This window comes from Blastomyces gilchristii, assembly GCF_000003855.2.
Source record: "Blastomyces gilchristii SLH14081 genomic scaffold supercont1.2, whole genome shotgun sequence".
Classification (NCBI taxonomy): domain Eukaryota; kingdom Fungi; phylum Ascomycota; class Eurotiomycetes; order Onygenales; family Ajellomycetaceae; genus Blastomyces; species Blastomyces gilchristii.
Genome location: NW_003101681.1, coordinates 6,358,869 through 6,381,936, shown reverse-complemented (window position 1 = coordinate 6,381,936; position 23,068 = coordinate 6,358,869). Strand labels below are relative to the sequence as shown.

At 47.3% G+C, this 23,068-nt stretch overlaps 5 protein-coding genes across 5 annotated transcripts; 2 read left to right on the top strand and 3 right to left on the bottom strand.

Annotated features, from left to right (window-relative positions):
* Nucleotides 1-18: 18 nt before the first annotated feature.
* On the bottom strand, nucleotides 19-4,713 carry BDBG_01602 (MFS transporter). Its single transcript, XM_002628648.2, has 4 exons — nucleotides 3,873-4,713; nucleotides 3,174-3,789; nucleotides 3,010-3,110; nucleotides 19-2,838 (listed from the first exon to the last, which is right to left on the bottom strand). The coding sequence occupies exons 2-4, from the start codon at nucleotides 3,361-3,363 to the stop codon at nucleotides 1,645-1,647; spliced, it is 1,485 nt and encodes a 494-aa protein (XP_002628694.1). The 5' UTR covers nucleotides 3,364-3,789; nucleotides 3,873-4,713; the 3' UTR covers nucleotides 19-1,644.
* Nucleotides 4,714-8,268: 3,555 nt separating this feature from the next.
* On the top strand, nucleotides 8,269-11,263 carry BDBG_01600 (dermal papilla derived protein 13). Its single transcript, XM_031720407.1, has 6 exons — nucleotides 8,269-9,173; nucleotides 9,257-9,328; nucleotides 9,405-9,574; nucleotides 9,628-9,725; nucleotides 9,777-10,451; nucleotides 10,528-11,263. The coding sequence occupies exons 1-6, from the start codon at nucleotides 8,964-8,966 to the stop codon at nucleotides 10,668-10,670; spliced, it is 1,368 nt and encodes a 455-aa protein (XP_031576578.1). The 5' UTR covers nucleotides 8,269-8,963; the 3' UTR covers nucleotides 10,671-11,263.
* Nucleotides 11,264-11,518: 255 nt separating this feature from the next.
* BDBG_01599 (DUF1275 domain-containing protein) lies at nucleotides 11,519-12,490 on the top strand (the record flags this gene model as incomplete). The annotated part of the gene is made up of 2 exons (XM_031720406.1): nucleotides 11,519-11,765; nucleotides 11,863-12,490. 2 exons carry the CDS (start codon nucleotides 11,519-11,521, stop codon nucleotides 12,459-12,461), a joined length of 846 nt encoding a protein of 281 aa, XP_031576577.1. The 3' UTR covers nucleotides 12,462-12,490.
* Nucleotides 12,491-15,077: 2,587 nt separating this feature from the next.
* Nucleotides 15,078-16,085, bottom strand: BDBG_01598 (uncharacterized protein; the record flags this gene model as incomplete). Its single annotated transcript, XM_031720405.1, has 2 exons — nucleotides 15,078-15,460; nucleotides 16,013-16,085. 2 exons carry the CDS (start codon nucleotides 16,083-16,085, stop codon nucleotides 15,078-15,080), a joined length of 456 nt encoding a protein of 151 aa, XP_031576576.1.
* Nucleotides 16,086-21,099: 5,014 nt separating this feature from the next.
* BDBG_16427 (uncharacterized protein) lies at nucleotides 21,100-21,687 on the bottom strand. Its single transcript, XM_031724379.1, has one exon. The coding sequence runs from the start codon at nucleotides 21,487-21,489 to the stop codon at nucleotides 21,142-21,144; it is 348 nt and encodes a 115-aa protein (XP_031576575.1). The 5' UTR covers nucleotides 21,490-21,687; the 3' UTR covers nucleotides 21,100-21,141.
* Nucleotides 21,688-23,068: the final 1,381 nt, after the last annotated feature.

Genomic DNA, 23,068 nt, shown 5'->3' with positions numbered 1-23,068 from the left:
AAAAAAAAAGAAAAAAGTACGGAAAGCAGAAAAAGAAAACAACGCAAGAAAGAAGAAACACAGCACAGTCTGCTGCAGTGTGATCAGATTTTACACCGTGCTTCAAGCATGAAAAACAGAACCCCTGAGCTAAATAACCAGTTTAGGTGTGATAATTATTGGAATTCAGGTTGGTTGGGAGCACAGCATGCCATGCCGATGCATCCATTCATTCCGCCTCACCGCAGGCAGCGTGTTTGAGGGCTGAACGAGCGCCGCTTGATAAATATGATCCAAAGGCTCCATCCATGTGCGGAGGACAGGATTCGTTTCCATCCCATACACACACACATCCACGTCAAATATCAATCTACAGAGGAGTTTGTAATCAACTTGAAGATAATGTAGTTATTTGAATTTCCCCATTACTGACAAATATAACAGGTATTGCAATGCGCAGAACGGATGATGACCGGAGGATGAAGAAAAGAACCAGAGTCAAACCAACCGAGCCACTTTGAGTCCCGGTCTCCCGAAGCAAAGCCATTGCAAGACTGAGTGGGGCGTATGTTGTGTGGAAGAAATGCGCAGTTAACTAGTTCTAAGGACGAGAAGAACGGATAATTGCCCCTTAGGAATGAAATTGGGCAGTTAGAACTCAGTCGAAGGGCTTCCTAACTTTCTTACCTCCATGGCATGCGTGCTGCGCCGATTTCGCCATGCCGAAGACTCAGAAGGCGGAATTCCTTGGGCCGGCAACTCGAGGTTTCCCCAACATCAGGGCAGCATATGCAATGAAATTTCAGAATGGATTGATAAGTTGGTATTCCGTGTTGACTCCACTAACTACTACTCAGACATCCGGAATGTCTACGAGTACAAAATATCAACCACGCTTGAAAAGCACTGGCGACATCGCTCTAAATCCATCGAGTCACTTGGCATCTAAAATTCGCCAGCTGGGCGATCCAGGAGTTCCAGAAGTGGGGTGGATTGAAAAGGGAGTTTGTCCTGAGAACGATAACGCCGCGGAGAGATGTGGATTAATGTGTTAAGACAAGATCCGGACACGACGATGGATGCAAACATGCCGTCTGCGAAGTTACATGTAGAAAGAAATTACATGATCAGCCAAAGCGAGTTGCGCAAGGGCCAAGGGGAGGGCTAAATTTAAATACACGTAGAACTTTGCCAACATCCAGAAATAGGGGGGTTGCTAGTGCTAGCAGAGTATGGCAACTGGCCAGACAATAATAATACCCTGATAGAAGGGTAAAAATAGGGGCCTGTCCAGGCTCGCTACGCAATTACCGTAGACAGGGAGAATCCAATGATTCACGAGGGACGGTTTAAAGGCAGACTTCTAATATCTATGATAAAACATGATCGTTGTGGATATTTATAATATTGCTTAGGTTGTGATATAAACCAACCACTGCAACGCATCTAACTTTAGTGGGAATTTCTTATATATATTTCTATAGAGAGAGAGATACCCATTAGCCGGCCGAGATGAAACTTGAAGCTCATGTAACAAAGAGGATCTAAACAAAGACCAGTAACCAGGATAGCATAAAAGCTGTACGTCGGGAGAGAATTGGGAAACGAGAAAAGTACACATACGACAAGGAAGATAAAAAAAAAATAATAAAAAGAATACACTTTCTATGTGACATAGCGGAATCTGGGGTTCCGATCACCCATCTCAGAGATTTCTTCCTCCGTCATCCCGGCAATCTTGTCATCCTCCAAGCCCGCTGCACGTCTTTTGTTAATCCTCTTATAATGGAACCACATAAACGCGAATATCGCCGCCGAAAACCCCGTAAGGGCAAGGGTTACCCCGTGGCCCATTAGGTAGCGTGGGCCGTCCCTGTTGAGGTACAAGAACGGCGTCATTATGCCACTGACATTCCCCAAGGTAAGCTGGAGACCAGTGGCGAACGTTCTCTTACCAAACCGCGGAAGATTCGTTGGCAACCAGGCGAGCGGCAGGCCAACGCAGACATACAGGCCGATTGCGACAAGGAAGCAACCGAAGTAATGGACGCCGGCGCTGCTGTCTGACATCAGAACTCCATAGCCGACCATCGCAATGATACAGAATGCAATCGTGAATATAGCACGGCGCTGCATGCGGTCGCTAAACCAGGCGACAACAAGGTAGGTAATCGCGCCCAGGGCGTAGCAGGGAATAGTCAGCGCCTGGACTTGCGGGACGGTCCAGTTTCCGATACCGTTGATGATGGTGGGCAGGAAGGTGCTATACCCATACAGGACGGTGTCAACGCCATACTGACTGAGACACATGAGCCAGATGGTCCAGTCTTTGGCGCCCTCCTTCGCATCTTCCTTGTGAAACTGCTGCGCCGAGTCGGTCTGGCCAATTTCCAGACTACGGCGGGCCCGCATAAGCTCTCTCTCTTCCGCATTGAGGTAGTAGGCAGTATCTGGATCATCGGCAAGGCCAAACCATGTCGCCACGCCGATGAGAACTGAGGGGATACCTTCGATGATCAAAATCCAGCGCCAGCCCTTCTGCCCTGCAACTCCACTCATGAAGCCAATGGCATAGGCGAGCAAACCACCGCACGCCCCGGCAAGCGCAGCAGCACTGAATAGATAACCAACTCGCAGCGCTATCTCGCGCTTGCCGTAGAACAGAGTCATGTATGCCACCAGGCCAGGGAACAGACCGGCTTCCACGCATCCGAGGAGGAAGCGGCATACAACCAGACCGGCGAAGTTTTGAACAATTCCCGTCAGCGTGGCAATGATCCCCCATGATACGGCGATGAAGGCAATGTAGCGAGATGCTGTGAATTTTCGGATTACGAGGTTGGACGGGACTTCCAGAAGCTAGCAGGCAAATAGTTAGCTTTGTAAATTGAATTGAATGTTGCGCCCCCTAAGGTTTTCGTTTTTTTTTCTTTTTTTCTTTTTTTCGTCTTTTTCTCCCCCCCCCCCTTCTTAAGCTCTGTGGGCTATTTTTCCGCTTGACGCGGGCAGCGGGGTGCGGGGAATGCATACACAATATGGGATAAACAGGATTGAGATTGCGATCTGGTACTGATTACCAGTGAGACCCAGGTCAGACTCCATATCATAGAGTCGCGCATTGCCGATATTCACTATATAGAACCATCATTAGTTTAGGCCTTATGTGACTCATGCCAAAGAAAGAAAAAACCCACCCCGATCCAAAAAGCTGAAGACATATAACAGGACCAGGAAAGGAACAATATGGCGGTCCACCTTCTTCACCAAAGCCTTCGCTTTGACGAGATCAATCTCGACAGCGGCGATGTCAGCCCCATCCTTCTTTGTACTCGATGACGGCGCTGGACTCGACGCCAGCCTGTCGGCAATCACTTTTTCCTCCATGTTGAAAGACGTTGATTGAGAGCCCCGAGGTTTTGGTAGGGACTGGGGAGTCTACAGGAGACTTTAACGCAGGGTTACATCAGACCATTTGAAAAGAATTGCAGACGAGCGAGGGTGGGCAGTTATAAAAGGGTGGGACGAAGCTGCCCAGCTTCCAGGCCCCTCGGAGCGAGCTTAGCGGCAAGAATAGCGCGCTTGATCGACGTAGTTATAGAAGTTAGGGAAAGGGATGAATCATGGCCTGACCATTCCCCAGCTGTCGGGGACTGAGGACTGGTGAATGGGGACCTAGGTGGAAGCTCTGGCTGTCCGACGAAGGGTGGAGGTTAGTGATATGACGAGGGTGGTGGGTCTGGAGGAGGCGAATTTTATCGGCGAGGGAAAAAAGAAAAAGAAAACGAAGGACGAAAAATATTAAGCTCCGGGCTAGAACATTAGAACATGGATCGAAACTTTGGAAACATAAATGCATGTCGCCGGGCTATAGATAACTATGTAAGGGAACCAACCAGGACGAAATTCGTTGACATTCATATCACAGATACGGCAGGCAGTAGTTGTAGATAGATGCATCAGTCTCAGTCTCCGGATTAGGAATCTTGAATCTTCATCAATTCATACAGCGTCCATTTGGTTCGGAGTGTTTCGCTGATAAACGACGTGATATTGTGCTCGAGGGGTCGACAGGAGTGGGGTAACATACATCATTCATACATCACACCACTGATTGGCGCGCTGGCTGTCACCAAGCGACTCCTTCAAGTAGAGGACTTGGCCTAATCCTCGCCAGTCGCCCAAAAGCTCCCTCCAGCTCCAGGTCCAGCTTCAACAGAGCTGTCCGAAGATATTTTTTGACTAGCTTTATAATTGGCCGTTGGCCTAAGTGAATAGGGGGTAGACGATGCAGGGAACATGAGCTAACAACGTCGAGCTTCGGTCCAAAACGTTGTTAAGCTCTGTTTCTCCAGGGAGGTCACAGCTTTGCCAGTCCGGCCCAGGATTGGGACATTATTGAAGTCTAGCGGTTGATAAAGTGCTTGATACGTTATCGCCAGCTCGTATGGGTACGCTCATTCTACACAGGCGCCTCGGTTGACTTGACAGAGGCATATCAGAGGGCTGAGCACATTAGAGCGCCGAGGTGTCAAATTCGACGATTAAGAATGCAAGATACCAAGGATGCTGGAGAGAGAGAAATCTCAATTCGACTTACAAGTTACAACCTACCGTCCCCCTCCCTTTTTCGACAAAATCCGGGGGGTCAGAGACTAGTTGGTTGGCGTGCTGATATCGCGGCGTTAGGATGAGGTTATTAACTAGTTAATTAATTAGGGCTAGGGCTGAGTCCGCTGCTTCGGGCAACCAGCAGCCCTAATCCCAGACTGTTCGTTCAATTCCTCTCGCTATATCAACATTATCCTTTTCCCTTTGCGATCTCCAATGGTGATAAGGCGATGATACAAAGACATGGTGGGTTCCTACCTTCACTCCTCATCCCAACAGTGTTTAAGGCGGAAGCACCGCTTAGCTCATCCGGGGCTTGAGCTAGTTAACTAACCTTTCTAACGTTCCCGTCACCCTCGGCCTGGCTCCCCTTCCCACTCTTGAGCCTGGGGTTTCGCTGCCCACTCTTGGTTCCCAATTTCAATCCCGATGCTCAAGAACAAAGTTGCGCAGATGCGGAGAAACCCAATCGTCCCGACCCAGAACACTTTTGACGGGCTGACTCGGCCATCACAGCGAATTGCATCTGAGATATCTTGCTGATAGACCTCAGCTTTGCTTTGCCATCAACCTAGCTCATCTCTGTTCGAAGTTGCGAGAAAAGAAGCAATAATTGGTCAGTAACACTCAGTCGAGACACCCTGAATCGAGCAGCGGAACCTTCGGCTCTGAAATGAACTCCCTGCTCAGAACCAGAAATCTGGCTGCCAATGTCAGCATTGGACTTTCTTCTGATATTTGTCCTTGATTTGGCCGATCTGAATGCTGGATGGAAGAACGGGGTCAAACTCGACACCGCGGACTGCCTAATCTGCGGGCCAGTTAGCCACCGGTCTGAAGGTTATCCCTTAATATCGAGATGTTGAATGACATTGAATTCCGCCCTGCACTGCCCAAAGTCTGGAGATGAGTGCTGTTTCCGGGACTAAGCCGCTGTCATCATAGTGCCTTGCCACATATTTGGATTCTTTCGCAAACCAAATCGACGTACATAGTACTTTGCCTCAAGAAGATGTGCGTAAAAGGTTCAAACCTATCGAGGGCGCTGCTCCTGCATAAGACGTCATTGTTTCCGGAATAAGGCCTCAGTCGTGAGGCGAACTACGAGGAAATGCCCTGAGTTATATATAGATATTCAAATACATGACGGTAGGTATATTCATAAGGAGAGAGACCGGTTTTATCTTCGAATGATATAAGTGTTTTCTTCTATCTACACTCCCTACCGCTCACCTAGCCATGAGTTTTGTCTTGCTGAAGAATCATCGATTTTGTCTCTTTAAAGACAACATCATGGCGACTCATATTACGACAATGATGTTACCGGGGTAAGGCTGAGTGTCTGTGAATACCAAACTGATTACTACACACCGTCGTTGGGCTGGGGGCAATATTGGCCCTCCAGTCATGGCCGAATTTCTCAAATCAACTTTCAACATCACAGTTCTTGCCCGTGAGGCATCAACCTCGACGTACCCGTAAAACATCAAAGTTGCCAATCTGACTTCCCCACATCCTCCCTCACTGAAATCTTGCAGGGTTAAGACGCCGTCATAAGTATTTTTGGCCCCCCTGCCTTTGCGGACCAGAAGAAAATTGCCGACGCCGCCATCGCCGCCGGAGTTATCCCGAGCGATTGAAGCGATATCAGGAACCCTGAAGTTTTAAAAAATGCCCCTATTCAGGCTGTAAAGCGCACCCTGGTAGAATATCTTGAGAGCCAACAAGATAAGAATTACTTGGACTGCTCTGATTCCGGAACTCCTTGCTGATTGGGTAAGTGTTCCCATATCGTTTGTACTTTACCCTCTAGGACGAATCAATAGATACGCAACAAGAGAGACCTTTTATCCACGTTAGATGGATTAACAATTCTTTTATTGTATAACACACGGTTTCTTGCAATATGATATTCCCAGCAAATCCGCACTTGCCTAGGATGCCGGAAACGTTCCTATGAGCATGCTCACCCAGCCGCAAGTGGGGCGCGCCCTGGTGGCTATCCTCGAGCACCCGAGCGCGACTGCGAATCAGTATGTCTACGTGTCCTCGTATACAGTGACAGCGAGCGAAATGGTTACCGTGCTGGAGAAAGCCACGGGGAGCAAATGGAATGTACGAAAGATTGATCCCAAGCAGACACTATCCGAGGCGAACGAGAAGCTTGAATGGAAGGGGGTGGGCTAAGTGTTATCTGGTACTTGATTCGGGTAGCCTACTATTCCCAGGACGCATGCTGCGATTTTCGCAAGTTTTTGTGGAATGATAGACTTGGTTTGAAGGAGGAAAGTGTGGAGGTTGTGATAAAAGGGTTAATCGAGTGATTGTGTGTGCTTAATGGATTGAACGATTGATTGCCCTATATATTCCACAAGGGGAAGATTTAATATTGATGGTTTCTAAGTTATCTGGAGCCCAGCTGCATGCTTCTCTTAGAAAGGCACGGCACATACTACAGTACAGGTAAAATATCAATCCATTAGGGGGTTTCGATTATATGTACGAGTTTAACTTCTCACGGAGGAATATTCCGCAGTCTTGTTTTCCTTCCGCTGAAATCGAAATGTTGACATCCATGCTGTACCACCTACCTAACCACCCAACCACATCAATACGACTTCGGCAGCCCAAGCACCCTCTCCCCAATATAATTACAAATCAGCTCAGGACTAACAGGGGCAATGCGCGGAATAAAAGCCTCCCTCAGGTATCTCTCGACGTGATACTCCCTCGCATATCCCATACCGCCATGGGACATCACTGCCCTCTCGCACGCCCTAAAAGCCGCCTCAGCAGCCAAGTATTTGGCCGCATTTGCATACTCGCCCGATGTGTATCCTGCATCATACATCCTAGCAGCCTGGTAGACCATCAGCCGCGCAGCTTCCAGGTTCATCCACGAATCAGCCAGCGGGTGCTGGATGCCCTGGTTTTGCCCAATTGAGCGACCAAACACCTGTCTCTCGTTCGCGTATATAGCCGCCCGACGTAGGGCTGCGTAGCCTAGTCCTAGAGCCTCCGCGGCAATCAATATGCGCTCGGCATTCATGCCGTGCATGATCATTTTGAAGCCGTTGTTTTCCTCGCCAATCATATCAGCAGCGGGAACTTTCCAATTTTCGAAAAAGAGGGTGTTGGTGTCGACGGCGGCACGGCCCATTTTGGGGATCTCGGAAACGTCGACCTGCGACCTATCGAGATCCGTGTAGAAGAGTGAGAGGCCCTGCGATGGCTTTGTAACTTTGTCCAACTGGGTGGTCCTGACGAGGATTAAGATCTTTTCCGCGTGTTGCGCGGTAGAAATCCAGATCTTCGAGCCCCTGAGGATGTAGTGGTCACCATCTCGCGTAGCCATTGACCGTAGTTTTAGTGTGTCAAGCCCGGTATTAGGCTCCGTAACGGCAAAGCAGGCGCGCTCACGGCCCTGGATTAGCGGTATCAAGAACCGCTGCTTTTGCTCTGCATTACCAAACCTCACAACCGGCTCTAAACCAAAAATATTCATATGCACCGATGACGCGCCAGACATGCCTGCGCCGGACTCGGATATGGTCTGCATCATCACGGCAGCTTCTGAGATACCCAACTGGGATCCGCCAAATTCTGTGGGCATGCAGACACCCAGCCAGCCATCTTTGGCCAGAGCAGCTTGGAAATCGAGTGGATAGCGCTTCGTCTCCTCGGCATTTAGCCAGTACTCATCGGGGAATTTAGAGCATACTTTTGCTATCGATTCGCGGATTGTGCGTTGTGACTCGGTCCAGTCGGGGTCGTGCGCCTGGAGGTATTCTGTTGCTTTGGCATGGAGGGATCTATGTCCGATACGCTGCGAAAGACGGGGACATATGTATTTCGGGCCGCGTAGGCATCTCGTTGATATCTCGTACAGTTAGTGAAAGAGATATTCACGGATGCCACAGGAAGGTGCTTTACCAGTCCCTGTCGGATTGCAGGGGGGAGAAAAGACATAGTGTGGGTGAAGAGGTGAAGCTGTAGATGACAACTCGAGCCTGTGTTTAATTCAGCAGCGGTGTTTACCACCTCTTTATCGGTGTGGAGAAGTCTATACCATCTTTGCTTCCGGGTGCGCATATGCTGTAACTACCTTTTTTTTTGGAATGCCGAGCCGGCAGTGGCCCCAGAGTTTGTTCGGCCAGGAAGACTTAGTTACCGAACGCGGGGAAAGTTGGTCTGGGGTTGCCCAAATGCCGATTTGCCGAAGGTTTTACTGGCATATTGCCGAACCGAAGCTCATGATGGGGTCAAAATCGATGCTGTGCATCAAAACGAACAATCATAAATATAATAGTAGTATTGTTATAAGTGGTTAAGGGATTTTGAAAAAATCGAATCTGCTCACATTTGCGCTCAAGGCTATGGGGTTTTTTCATTCGCAAAGGACAAGCCTAAGATTTACTCTTGCACGGAAGGGTTTAACTCATAGGGCAAATGTCTCGAGGTATCAGCAGGCTCCATATCTTCCACAGAAGTTCTACTCTTCGACTACCTCACCCGACGGAGGGAAGGGTGATTCTTTCGGGGCGCTGCATGGATTTAAAATACTGGATCTCACCAGAGTATTAGCTGTAGGTTTGGGGCCATGTTTACAAACAACCATTCAGGACATGGCTAGGCTAACAGTTATTTCCATTTTGGAAAATAAACCTAGGGCCCGTTTTGCACGCAGATATTGGCAGATTATGGCGCAGACGTAATTAAAGTCGAGCAGCCTGGAAAAGGTGTGAGTATAAATCGTCGTTTGGTGTTTGAGTTTGGAAAATATTATGAATATGAGCTAATTGCGGGATGTAAATAAGGATGACACGAGATACTGGAGGACAGAGGGAGAGGGCGAAAAGTGGCAAACGGATGCAATATCCTGTTACTTCGCGTGTGTAAATCGGAATAAACGTTCCGTTGCCTTGAACCTGAAGAGCCAAAAGGGCAGGGAGATTCTCCTCGATCTGGTTAAAGTTTCAGACGTAGTGTAGGTCCCAGACTATATCCATCCATGACTGAAACGGCGCTGATATTCTAAAGCGTCGAAAATTTCGTCCCGGGAAAAATGGACGAGCTCGGCATTGGCTACGATGTTCTCTCGAAAATAAACCCTGCCGTCATCCACGCCAGTATTTCGGGTACGTGATGCTTCCAAAGCTATCTGGGCTAGCGATTTGACAGTGTCATAGGGTATGGTGCCGCAGGACCATATGCCCAACGCGCTGGTTACGATATAATTGCAGCAGCAGAAGGTGGTCTCCTTCATATAACTGGTGAAGCAGATGGCCCACCTACAAAACCCGGAATCGGCTTGACAGACCTGTGTACGGGCTTGTATATGCACGGAGCAATAATGGCGGCGTTGCAGGCTAGGCATCGAACTGGGAAAGGCCAAAAGCTAGACGGATCCCTCTTCGAAACGCAGCTATCACTGCTAATCAATGTTGCAAGCAGTTGGCTAAACATGGGACAAGAAGCACAACGATGGGGGACGGCTCACCCGAGCATCGTTCCATACGAAGGTTTTAAAACCAAGGATTCCTACCTTGTCCTTGGAGCAACCAATAATAGGCAATTCGGAGTTCTCGCAGAGCGCATGGGAAGGCCTGATTTGGCAACCGACGAGAGATTTCTGACGAACGATTCAAGGGTGAGAAATCGAAGTGAGCTGAACAACATCTTGTACGACTTGTTCAAAACCAAAACGACAGACGAATGGCTCGACGTCTATGAGAACAGCGGGATACCGTATGGTCCAATTAACAGCCTAGAGAGGGTATTTACCCACACTCAAACTCACGCTAGAGAAATGGTCAAATCTATCGATTTCGATGCTGCTGTCGATGGGATTTTCAAGGTCGTAGGTAAGTGTTATGTTCCCCCAAGCCTAATCGTTCGCCGTAATTTTGAGATTAATTACTAAAATGGAATATAAAATAGGCTTTCCTGTTAAGTTTAGCAACACTGAAGCTTCCGTTCGGAGCAACCCTCCGCTTTTAGGAGAGCATACGGACGATGTGCTTAAGGAGCTCGGTCTCTCACAGGAAAAGTTGGCTGACCTGCGACGGGAGAAGGTTATATAAAAGAATTTAGTAATGGATTGTTCATACCAGATACTGTTCACAACGAAATTACCTGGACTCAACAGTTTCTTCCAATACTATGAATAACTCCAACATGAAACCCGCTTCACAACGCAGGGTATTTAGGGGCGACTCCTTCAACACAGCTAAGAATGTCAAACCTTTCGTCGAAAGGAACGGAGTAATAGAGATGTCTCTATGGTGTAGGGTAGCTGACTACTTACGACGTATATCCGTATATAAATAATAGCGTTTAGTTGGTTGTTCCAGTGCCTTTAAGCGGTTGAGGGAGGGCCTTGAGTTCGTTTGGACGGACGCGAAAGACCTGCACCAAGAAGCAAGCACGATTTTGGTTATTTTTTTCAGCAATCCATGTCACCCCTTGACTATACGAATGTCACGCTGGTTGTTATCAATCCTACCCAGTCATATGAGTGAGCGCTGAAGGCATTAGGGTTGCTGGATGTCGTCTCTCCCCCCCTCCAAAAAAAAGGGTGTGGTCACGGTCACATGATATCAAACCCCTTTTTTGTTCCACAGTCGCTTCCCTCTTCCTTCCGCACAGAGAGACAACAGCAGCATCCAAAATATCAGAAATGGACAGAAAGGAGGCACAGACATAGTGTATAGACTCTGCTCAACAGATGAGACATTGCGAGAAATAACCGTTCTGCGCTTTTCCAAGATCAGATTCCCCTAACCTTGCTCCCCTGGTCAAACACACAGGGGCCTGCCTATACACAAAATAATTATCGGGTAGACCTTTAGCCCTTTTCAAATTGGGTTGCTGGGAGGACCTCAGGATAGTCGTGTCGTGTTGTATAACCGAACATAACACACATATCACAATGGCAGGCAATCCACACTCAGAAACCTTGTCTCAGGCTGCAAATGGTGAAGAGCTCAGAGATGTGGAAGCAAACCCGCAACCACTACATGTCGATACAGATTCGAGACCGTCGATCCTGCGCTATTTAGCTCAGGACATCAATACGGAACATGCAAATCTAATATTTCTAGTCTGCTATTTCCTATCAGGTCTTAGCGACAGCTCTGCCTACAAAGCCTGGGGTTGCTTTGTTAGCATGCAGACGGGTAAGTCCTTTTATTTTTTACTATCCACATATGTTTGTTATGTTGGATTTTATAGAAAACGAGTCGTTTCCAATGTTGACATCACCATAACTCTCAGGAAACACCGTCTTCATGGGATTGGGAGCATCCGACACCCTCGATCAAACGACATACCATTGGCTTAAGGGCTTAGTTTCAATTTTCTCTTTCTTCTTGGGAAGTGTAGTGTTTCCCAAAACCCGATACTTTGGACACCAAACCAGACGTACTCTACTCGTCAATTTCGGCTCTCAGACTCTCCTCGTCAGCGTTGCAGCAGCCCTGTTGCAGTCAGGTGCAATCGAAGATTCTGGCGTGGCTACTGACAACGATGCTTTCCTTAAACTTATCCCAATAGCCTTACTCGCCTTCCAATCCGCGGGCCAAATGGCAGTAAGCAGGCTACTGGCCTTCCCCGAGCTCCCAACAACAGTCTTGACAAGCGTTTACTATGACCTGGGGTCTGAGCCAGGGATCTTGAAGCCATTGACCACGAACAAAGCGCGCAACCAGCGCATTACCTCCATCATTGGCGTTGTTGGGGGTGCAGTCGTTGGAGGTTTCCTTGCCAAAAGCACAGGGAGGATTTCGCCCGCTCTGTGGATTGTCGCGGGGTGCAAATTAGCCATATCGGCTATTTGGCTTTTCTGGAAGCAGGCCCAGGTGAAAGTGCAGTAAAATCCAACAGCCTCAGTATCGTGAACGCGTGGGATATGGACGAATTCATATTATTCTCGTATTCTTTAATTTTATAGGGTTATTGTGATCAATAGATATGGCGATGCCGTGGTGCATGGATGTGGTTTCGAGTAGGCTTTTCCGCACATGGAGACACCCAGCCTCCAGGCAAGGTCTGTCGAACCCTCTTCGGACACAAGTTTCCATCTCACCGGACATTGTCTGATAATGTTTAAGTGAACTGGTATCAGCACGCGACACACCTTGCGCCATTCCACGGCAAATATCGATATCAAAGATGTATCGACGGGCAGGTTTATCGGCAGGCATGATGATATATCTTAACTCCGCCCTCCGTCCGCGTGCAACAACTTCGAAGAGTCGGGATACCTCTTACCGCTCGACCGACCTCCGTGATGAGGAACTAGGGAGACACGATAGGTTTCCAGGCCACCGGGGAAGAGCAGTTAATTACAACACGACGTTTGGCACTCCATACGTAGTATGATAAGCATGGGTTATTTTGAATGGGGAGTGAGAGTGATTGAGGAAGTCAATGGGAATTTTAGATGGGATATAAATACATGTAGTTAGACATTAGTAAACAATTCATGTAGTACCATGCAAAGCTTGATCATAGCTGAGGGATAGTAGAGTTGCTTCCATACCTTGTTTGTACATGTACATGTACCTTTCTTTTTTTCATTTTCTTTCCGAAAACGACAACCAGCCTTTGAAAACGAGAGAAAACTGTCCAGCTACCACCAGAAATAATCATGCTAAGTAACCAAAAGTAATAAAAGCGGAACTGGTTGTCCAGAATCTTACAGATCATCAACCTGCTAATCAAAGAGCATAGATTTCGTAACTACTGTGTAGTTAGTGAACTATGACGCAATATCAACCCCTCCCCTCCATAGCGGATCGAAACCACTCCAAGAGGTCATGCGAAGACGAAACACAGATACCATGGCGGGGTAATTTAAGTGAAAACACGCCAAGAGAGGATGAGGACGTAAACTCATCCGACGTCTCAATTAAATGAATCAATGAATGAATCGACAGAACATCAATAGTCAATGATTCCAGGATGGAAGCCCCATCCCATCCATGTCTTCATGAACGAAAGCTAGCCACCAGCGCGTCGGTGATGGTGTAGCAGATTAATCTCCTATAGCCTGCCTTGCCCACGCCCTTGCATACGTATTTCAGATGAGGGTGGTGAACGGTTGCAGAAGAGAAGGGTCAGCCGACCAGAATCAAAATCGGACAGCCAGCCCTAGCCCCTAGCCTGGTCAAAATCGCTGATATTTCCCTTTTTTCCCTCCTCAATAACAATAATTCCACATCAGATGAACTGGAATGCGATGGATGTGGTCCCCCGCTCCGGTTTAGTCTAAGCCGCCTGTGGACATCCATCCATCCATCCATCCATCCATCCATCCTTGCTGAATTTCCAACGCTATTTTATTTCTTGGTGATGATGATTATTTTGATGAACTGTCAATTGCCACCTCGTTGGCTCTCCATCACACCCAAAATAGTTTTTAGGTTGGTTGGTTCTTTTTCTCCACCGCGACCAGCGGCTGCACGACACCGGTTCGGTTCGCAGCGGAAGTGGCCGAGCCTCCCTTAGGCCATGCGCATCGCATAACTTAATCCCTAGTTAGGAAGATACTGGTGCGAATAATATTTTAGTAGAGCGCGCTTAAAATGTGTGCTTTGGTCTCTGCAGGCTGCAGAAGTTTCAAAGCACAAACGCGCCGCGCACGGAGAACTGCGTTGAACATGATGAATTCTAAGCACAGTCTGCAGAGAGCGGTCAGTGAGGGGCAGCCATATCTGATCGAATCAGATTAGGGTTACAAACAGGAAAGCAAGCCCTAGCTAGCGACACCCACACACACACAGAGTAATAGATAATAATAATAGCGAAATTCGAGGAGCGAAAAAAGGAAAGGGAATTTCTTTTTTTTTTTTTTTTAAAAAAAAAAAGCAATTATTTAGCTCCCCCCGAAATACGGAGGAAAGAAAACAGATGGGCGCCAAAATGGGTTCGTTGCATCGCGCCAAATGGGAATCCGCAGCCTCAGGCAGGGGTCAAAGAAAAAAAGCAAAGAAAGCGAGAGGTGCGGTCAGTGGATGGGATGCATGGGCACATCCTTCTCTCCTTGTCTTCGCGGCAAATCAGGGTTATTATTATTGTTCGTTCGGGGGGGCCTTTGCAGTGCTTTTTCTTTCTTCTTTATTTGTTTCTCTTTGATGTGATTTGATTATATGTAATCCCGTATAATATCCACCCTTTTATGCGCGCTACAAAGAAAAGCCAGATCAGTTTGGAGCCGGGGTTTGGTATATTTGTTAGTTATTGGCCCAGGATGTGATGAAGCCACACTTCGTTTGAGAAAAAGGGAACAATAATTAATCGAGGGGGAAAGAAGAATACTCCCCACATCATGCATGTAGACAGATAATAACAAACCCACGTACATGATACATGATACATGGTGTCTTGACGTTTCCATCTTCCCTCATTCCTTCCCTTCGAAGGAAGAATCGCAAAACGGCGGCGACGGAGACCTTCCACAGAAACATTCGCTGAGCTGGCCCTAGACGCTAGCTATAAAAGCATAATTTGCACATGGACTGTGAAGGTTTGCAGGGTTCGCCGCCCGTTGGTCTGGGCCGGGACTGGATCCAAAACCCGCCGAAGCCAAAATGCGCCGTTCTGTTAGCCATGGGCATCTGCGCAGGGTCGTGGGTGGTGTGGATGTTGGAAGCGTTCCCGCCGCCATCCTTCCATGCGCCTTGGATGGAGCACTTTGTAGTAGTGGGCGCGGATGATGTGCCTTTTCCACAGTCCTCCCTGCTCCGATATTTGGTGACAGCTGCTCCTATTATTATTATTATTGCGGTACTCTCCCTCTGACGGGTGATGGTGTTGTTAAACCCTGTTGCCCACACTTCCCGTTGAACGAAAGGTATGTACGCTGTATGCCCTGGAAAACTCTGAATAAATCCAAGTACACACATACGCTGTAGGTGCCCACCAAATCTTCTTCCTTCATGCAGCCTCGAGCTCCAGCATATTATTATTCTTCCTTTTTCCTTTTTTGTTCTGCGCTGCGCAGATACCCAACATAAAAAGGCGATCAACAATTGTGAAGATTAGGAAATCATAAAATACCTGATTTCTTGATGTAATGTTGTATAATTTTACACCTCGGTTTCATACAGCGTATATTGATGTATGTAACTTACGTATTCTGGTATTGTTACAACAATACAGCCATCGCACAATCGCACCAAGCAGAAACGAATCCCAGTCGAGGGTTGCACTCTTGAGCCCGGCATCCTGGATAGGCCGTGTGTGCTAAGTTGGACGGACGGCTAGACATGCCCTTGAGTTCAATAACTTAAGACCGTTGGTATATATTATTCCAATATCTCAGCTTCGAGGTGAGCATGATGATTTGCGCAGACCCGGGGGGGAGAAGTTGTAAATGGTTCAGCTCTGGCTGCTCGAAGGCCACAGAAAGCACAGTAGTTACCATTTCTCCAACCATAGGCGAGCAGAAACATGTGCTCTGTGGCCAATATCGCCGGTATCTGAGATTGGGCCATGGGGCCTATGAGAGAGATGGATTTCTGTTCCTAGTTCAGATCGAGGAAAAATTCATCTCAAGATACGGTACTACGGAGTATGCTAGCTGCTAACATAGTTAGTGATTGTGTTATGTGAAAGATACATCCATGGATACCATAGTTACCGAACAACTGCAACCAACCGAAAGTTACCTAGAACTCTCGTCGAAGTCTCTCCAAGTCCTCCTCCTCATCATCTCGAGTCTTATATTCAAACTCTGTGCGAAGTACGGAGTACTCCTCCGTACAGATGCTACTACTTATCCATTTGTCTTTTGTCCCTTTCCCCCCTTTCAGCTGTACAAAATGCGCATATTCCAAACTCACTTTCTCTCCCCTAGCTTCTGTCTATGTTGTATCAAAGTCCAGTTCATCCCATTTCAATCATCATGCACTCTCACCGTCTTTTACAAGGAGGCCTCGACTTTTCTACCTGATGCCCTCAAATTTCCATCATTTCGAAACTTCGGTCGGTCTGCCCAACAAGATTTGCTCAACAGCTTTTCGAATTCCTCCCTGGATAAAATTAGGGAAAAAAAAAAAAAATCATCACTTCCTCTCCTCCCCCGCTTTTCTTCTATTTATTTTGCTACTATTGCTACAGTAATTCAGAATCTATAATCTGAAGGGCTGGTTGGTAGCAGGCTTTCTTTCGGCCTTGTTGTCTTTTCTTATCTTCCCCACAAAGGTGGATTGCTGCCCAATAAGGCTACCATTGTTTTTGTCAAGTCATGCTGGGCTGCAATGCTTATATTTACTTTTTTATTTCTTCAGCATGAATTTTCAGTCAGTCTGATATTACAATACAGCAGGAATATATGTAATATATTTGCTACCGTTGTTATTTTCGATGAGGAGTGCAAGATACATTGTCATTCGTGCTTTTTGCTTCCTAGCAGTGGCGTTTAAATATTTTCGCTGCTGAGATGGTTGATGTGATTGGGCGCGGGAGCCTAGAAACTATGCTCCCTTCGATTCACAAAAGTTGACCTCCTCGACCTATTATCTATCTCTCCTCGACCTCAACCCTCGATGAAGGGGAAATGCGTCTCGCTTGTCCTGTGAAGACGTTTTGCAGTAATGAGCCCTCGTTCCCAATCATTGCAACATTCTGATGTTTCATCAGAAGAAATACCGTTCCACTCGTTAAACATGTAGGGAGACGGGAATACGCTCCAATCCGCGCTTGGGCTTGAGCTGGTATGAGTCACGCCGAGTAAGAATGGACGAAGGAGAGGCACAAGGCGACTGTGTGTGTTTCCTACTCTTTTCTATGCCTGGCCTGCTATCTGTGGCTTTGTCCGAATGAATGGTAAAAGCTTGGATACCTGAAGAGAAAGAAAAGAAGAAAGTAAGAAAAAAGTGCCTCGCTCGTACGGAGTAACTATGTTAGGTCTAATAACTTTAAAGAAGTAATAGAAAAAGTAAGGCAACCATATGTCGGGGCGTAACTGGTGTTGTTGCAAGTCAGTTGGGAGAGGAATAGTTGGAGTTGAGTTGGGTGGCGAATATCGCGACATGTTTTAAAGTGTGTGGCTGCGTATTTATTGGGTTATTGGGTTATTTTAATCACGACCGCATAAACCCATCCCTTCTTCAAGTCAGAACGCCCGATGTATCAATCTTGCCAATGTTCAGGCATTGTCTAGGGCTCTCCGGGTATGAACCTGTTCACATGGCCTCCAGAGTCCTTCTCCTCCCTCTTCTTCATCAGCCGGTAAAATGCGTTCAGCGAGAAAATGGAAAGTTGATACGGAACAAGATATTCAACAATAATACAGGCAGATTATCCATGCCTCGTCTCCTCCCTTCTATTGGCTTGTGGAAATAATAACAGACGATGAAGCATTTAAGAAATGCCCACTATCTTATTCTATCCATTTATGGATACACCCGCTCGGTCTACTTCCATCTCATCTCCCTTCTTGGAGAAACCGATATTGAGGCTCTACAAAGTTCCATCGAAGAAACGGTTGCCTTTCTTCACCCTTATTGCCCGATGAATCATACCGTTGGGCTGTTATGACATGAATTACCCGATCCAACAAACCGGCTTCTTCAACCCCCAACCAACCACCCCTTTGCCGTGTTCCCTGGTTTGGATATCTTCCCGTCTGAGGACCGCCTCTAGATCCCAGAACCAGCCATCACAAATCATCATGTGGTCACAGCCAAAGTCACAGTGACAGTGACAGTGACAATGATGAATCAACAATTAGCCCACCCACAACAGCTCCCGTCATGATTGGAAACTGCCTAATGGAAAACACGAGCAGCGCCTAATTTGAGCAGAAGGCTCTATCATTGAGCTGCACATTGTGAACAAAGTTACCGACTGATGAAAGAGACGGTTCCATGATGACTGAAAGAAATGACGTTGGGCTTCCCTTGTTGGAGTAACAATGTTATATTATCGAAACAAGCTGAGGAGCGGAGTCGTAGTTGGACCCAACTCTCGCCCAACACCCCCAGTGTCCATTCGTCTTTTTTTGTTTTCTTCTGGTATGGATTGGCCATGGGGTGTATGACAGGGTAGAGGAAGAATAAGGCTGAGCAGAAGAAACTGTCAACGTTCATTGTACTCCGTAGTGCGTAGAGTTACTGCTGGATAGATGTATGACAAGAAAAAAATAACTCAAACAAAAGCCTCAACAGCATTGAAGATCGGACCAACGTCTGTACACCCCCCTCTCCTCCTCCTCCTCCTCCTCCTCCTCCTCCTCCTCCCCCCCTTCTTCCTATCCCCAATATCTTTGCCTTGTTTTAAACTCAGTTGGAAGTATGCCACATTTTGGGGGGCGATCAAAACATGGCCGCAACTAATTTGACACCCAGTTAGCGTTTAGTTTGATATCCATCAGCAGGCAAGTTAGATATGTTGGAGAGAACAAAACAGAAAAAAAAAAAAAGGCTTGTAATCCATCGAGGGCAGAACAGATTTAGTTCTTCACCAGGGCAGCAGGCCGACAGACTCCAACACAGGGGCGTTAGTAACCGGACACTACTCCCCGTGCTGAGGGAATCAGAGAATCAGATGCAACGACACAGCCCGGCAGAGGAGACACAAGAGTTCCTAGTTCAAGCTATCTGTTTTATGTTTCTATATTTAGCACACTTCCTTTTTTTTTTTCCCCGCAGAAACATTGCATTAAACAATCATTAAGGATCAGGGTATAATCAGGGAGGCAATGGGGCCAACGTCGTATAAACCCTTCAGCTGAAGTGGGAAAGTGTGTACAGTATGCAATAACAGTCTGTTGTTTCGTCTGAACAGCGGACAAAGACATCCATGCGGTTAGGAATTCGTGGCTTTTAGCCTTTAACTATAACTACAACGGGAGTGGAAAAGAAGTATTTAAAGCACGTTCTATTTAACTATGCCGGGTGGTTTATTAATCGCCCTTCCAAGAAAGGTCTTACCCGCAAACTTCGCGGAGGATAAGTTAACGCGCTAAATAAACTCCGCGTATCAATCTCGTCGCCCCCGCGGCCCCGATGTATTTCGTGCATATATGGCGAGCTTTCTGGAATTGCGGGTGGTGGAATTTCCGCCGAGTTCAGCTAGCGGCGCCGTTATAACGGGTGGGTTCCGTGGGCGAGCGACTAAGAACAAGGGGCTACCTCCCTCCCGACAAGCAACACACTCGAGGAAGAATCATGGGGTAAACAAGAATAATGATGACATGTACTTCGTAGTTGGGGGTTATATAAAATAGCCTACATTCACGTTAGTTAAAATATAATGTCCTAATATTAAGTAACGGATTCAGCGCAAAATCTGCTCTAATTGCCGAAACGGGCACAGAAAATACGGAGCAGTCATCTAGGATGAAGCCGGGCACAACGCTCTGCAACCTGGCACCGGCGCACCGCAGCACGCTCGGTCGGTCGTCGTACAGCCGGAATGGATTTCGATATACGTGCTAATTATATAGATGTATGTACTGTAATAAGAAGGGGGGCACCTCTTTTTGCCTGCCGGCGGAGATTCTAGCCAGGAGGAACAAGCTGATGATCATGATCTACTGTTCGTAGACATAAGAGGCCAGTAACTACTCCGTACCTGTACATGTGCAAGTATATCATTCCTCCAAATCCCCGGTTGGTACGGAAAGGCCTCGGTGCGAGGTTTGACCTGGGGAATTGCAGCGATCCAGCGACGCAGCGATTTGGTCGAACCACCACTCTCCCCCCACTTTCTGATATGTGCGTCATGCTATGCTATTGCAGTAAACGCCATGTGGGCAGGGGTTTAATATGATCCCCCCTCCAGGGCGGCCACACACGTCGTAGGAGACCATACGACCTCACCACTCCATTGGCAGCGCGATGATTCCAGCCTTGTTGCCCTTGCGCCCTGCACTGACGAGAGAGTGTAACTTGCAGATTGCACTTTTTCGTGGTTGGTGATCCATTTAAACCATAGGACTCAGTTCAGATCGAAAAAAAAAAAATATTCTACATAGGGTTTTTTTTTTTTTGGATTTGCTTTAAATCCGGGCATTACATTTGCCGCGCATATCTCCGCAGGGAACTTTTCCCCGTTTTTGAAAGGACCATTTCAGCCATCGTGGAATTAGAGTTAAGAGTATTCAAAACCATGGATGCACTCCGCAGAGTCGAAGGTTAAATCATAGAGTTGCGGGACTCCCGGGATGGTATCCATGGATTTCCTGTGGAGTCCGTGAGTTAATTATTTATCTTTTGAGGACGGTGAAGATTGGATGAATGTTATTCCCTTTCCTTCTCATTCCCTTTCGCATGTGGTGATGATATGGCGGAGTAAAACAAATGACAGACCAAATGATGGGCTCCCCCCGTTCGTGGAATCTTTTAATTTTCGCCCCGACACTAGGCCGGCGGAGAATGTTCTGGAGGGAGGGGCATCGCTGAAATCTCTAGCGCGACCAGACGGGAGGCGCATGCTAGAAGGGCTCCGGGAGCGGCTGCTGTTTTGTAGGTAGTGGCATGCTTTGGATCGATGGATAGTTTTCCAGGATACGCTGATTATGATTCTCGTGAACTTGAATTGGTCTTATCCGCTAAAATACCGCACTTCAGTTGTGGTACACGTTTCTCCCTCCAGGCAGCTATCAAAACAGGACGCGACATGACAACCAGGGCGTGGTGAGGAGGAGGAGGATGATGATGACGATGACGATGATGATGATGATGATGATGATGGGATGTGATGGGGCAAAAATATAAAACCGTCGCCAGATGAAGAGAGATCCTGGTGATGGCTTGAGAAATAATGACACTGCTGCCTGATGCTTAAGTCGCGCTGTACAAATTTTGAAAAATTCTGCTTTGTTCGTTTCCTGTGATATTGGTAGGGTAGTACTCCGTAGTTCTTTAAAAAATCATTAATCCATCCATCCATCAAACATATTTCAGCTGCAGAGGGGGTTGAGTCATGTTTTGTGCTTCAGTGCAACAGCCCAGCCATCCATGTATCCATTCATCGGCGGATATTTCCCCTTTTCCTCCCATAGCGATGATAAGAATAAACCCGGGCTGGAGTTTAGGAACGTCATTGCTCCTGAGTATAGTATGACCCAAAAGCCTTGCGACGCAACGCATTGATGAATAAATAAAATAATAATACGTATAAGTAGCTAGTTAACTAACTTAAGGATGGATAGTTAAACTAATTAAGCGATTTCCGCGAGCTTCCAGCGTTTGCCATGCATGTAGCCCGGCATGTTCAATAATGACATCCAGGATCCATGGGAAGAAACGGCAGAATATTCTTCCGTTGGCTTTCTGCTGGAATTCAAGCGCAAGGATCCGAGACCTTCTCTGAGGATGAATAAATTATGTTAGGCTCTTGAGCAGTCTCTGATATTTCGTTTGATGGAGCTTGTTTGCGGGTTGAACGAATAATTAATTAATATTTAATAAAAAATGGAGGGGTTGAAGAGGGAAGGAAGAAGCCGTGTGTGTGTGTGTCACTGGCAGCGGACCTAGTAATACGGATACGAAACCGGCCGTCACAGCGATTGATACTTGGACAATCATATAATAATGCCCAGGTACGTGTATATGTAATATTACAGATTACAGGACGACTTCCCTGCCCAATAATACAGCTGGCGTATGGTATGGTATGGGTCAAGAAGCAGCCATCGTATCTATCATCGGCGGCTGGGGCTGGTCGTGCGCAGCCCTGAAGGGATGAATGCCAAGGACTGGGGCACCTACGCCGCCCAGGGCCAATCAGGGCGAGACGTGCCTGTTACGGGCCGCACATCGTGGCCGTCTAAACTCCACGCTTTGGCGGGACGAAAGCCACCTTAGTTGTACTGTACTGTACTTCGGTATGTATGGTGTATGGGAACATTGGGAGATGGGTAGATATTATTGCGGGCGTAATACTGCCCAAAAACAATAATAATAATGAGTTGCTTGCTCGCTTGCCGTATCTGTGATCAAGCCCGTACATACCGTACCGTACATGACACACACACCACACACACACAACACATATATTTCTCGGTTTGGCCCGCCCCCGCCTGGAAGTCATATTAAATACAAATAAATAATACCTGCTGTTTTTCTTCGCCCCAACCTCCTCCTCCTCCTCCTCCTCCTCCTCCTCCTCTTCTTCCTCCTCTTCTTCTTCTTCTTTCTCTTACTCTGGCCTTTCGCTTGTTCCTTTTTTCTCCTTCTTTAACTTCACATAATCCATTCCTCGCCATCTATCCATCTCCCCGTCCCGAGAAGAGCAGAACTGACTGGCAACCTCGCCTGACGGTTATCCTGAATTGTTCAGCTCCACCCCATCCCGAAACCCCGGATTCTCTTGTGGTGGTGGCGAGTTCTGTTGTGTTTTGGATCCTCCCCTTCTTTTCTTCTCACACTCTTCTCTCCTCCTCGCTTGTTCGACCAGGAGTCGTTGCCAGAGCTCAAATGCACGACGGGCAAGATCAGTCAAATCTCTTTCTCTTGCCTCCTCTAGA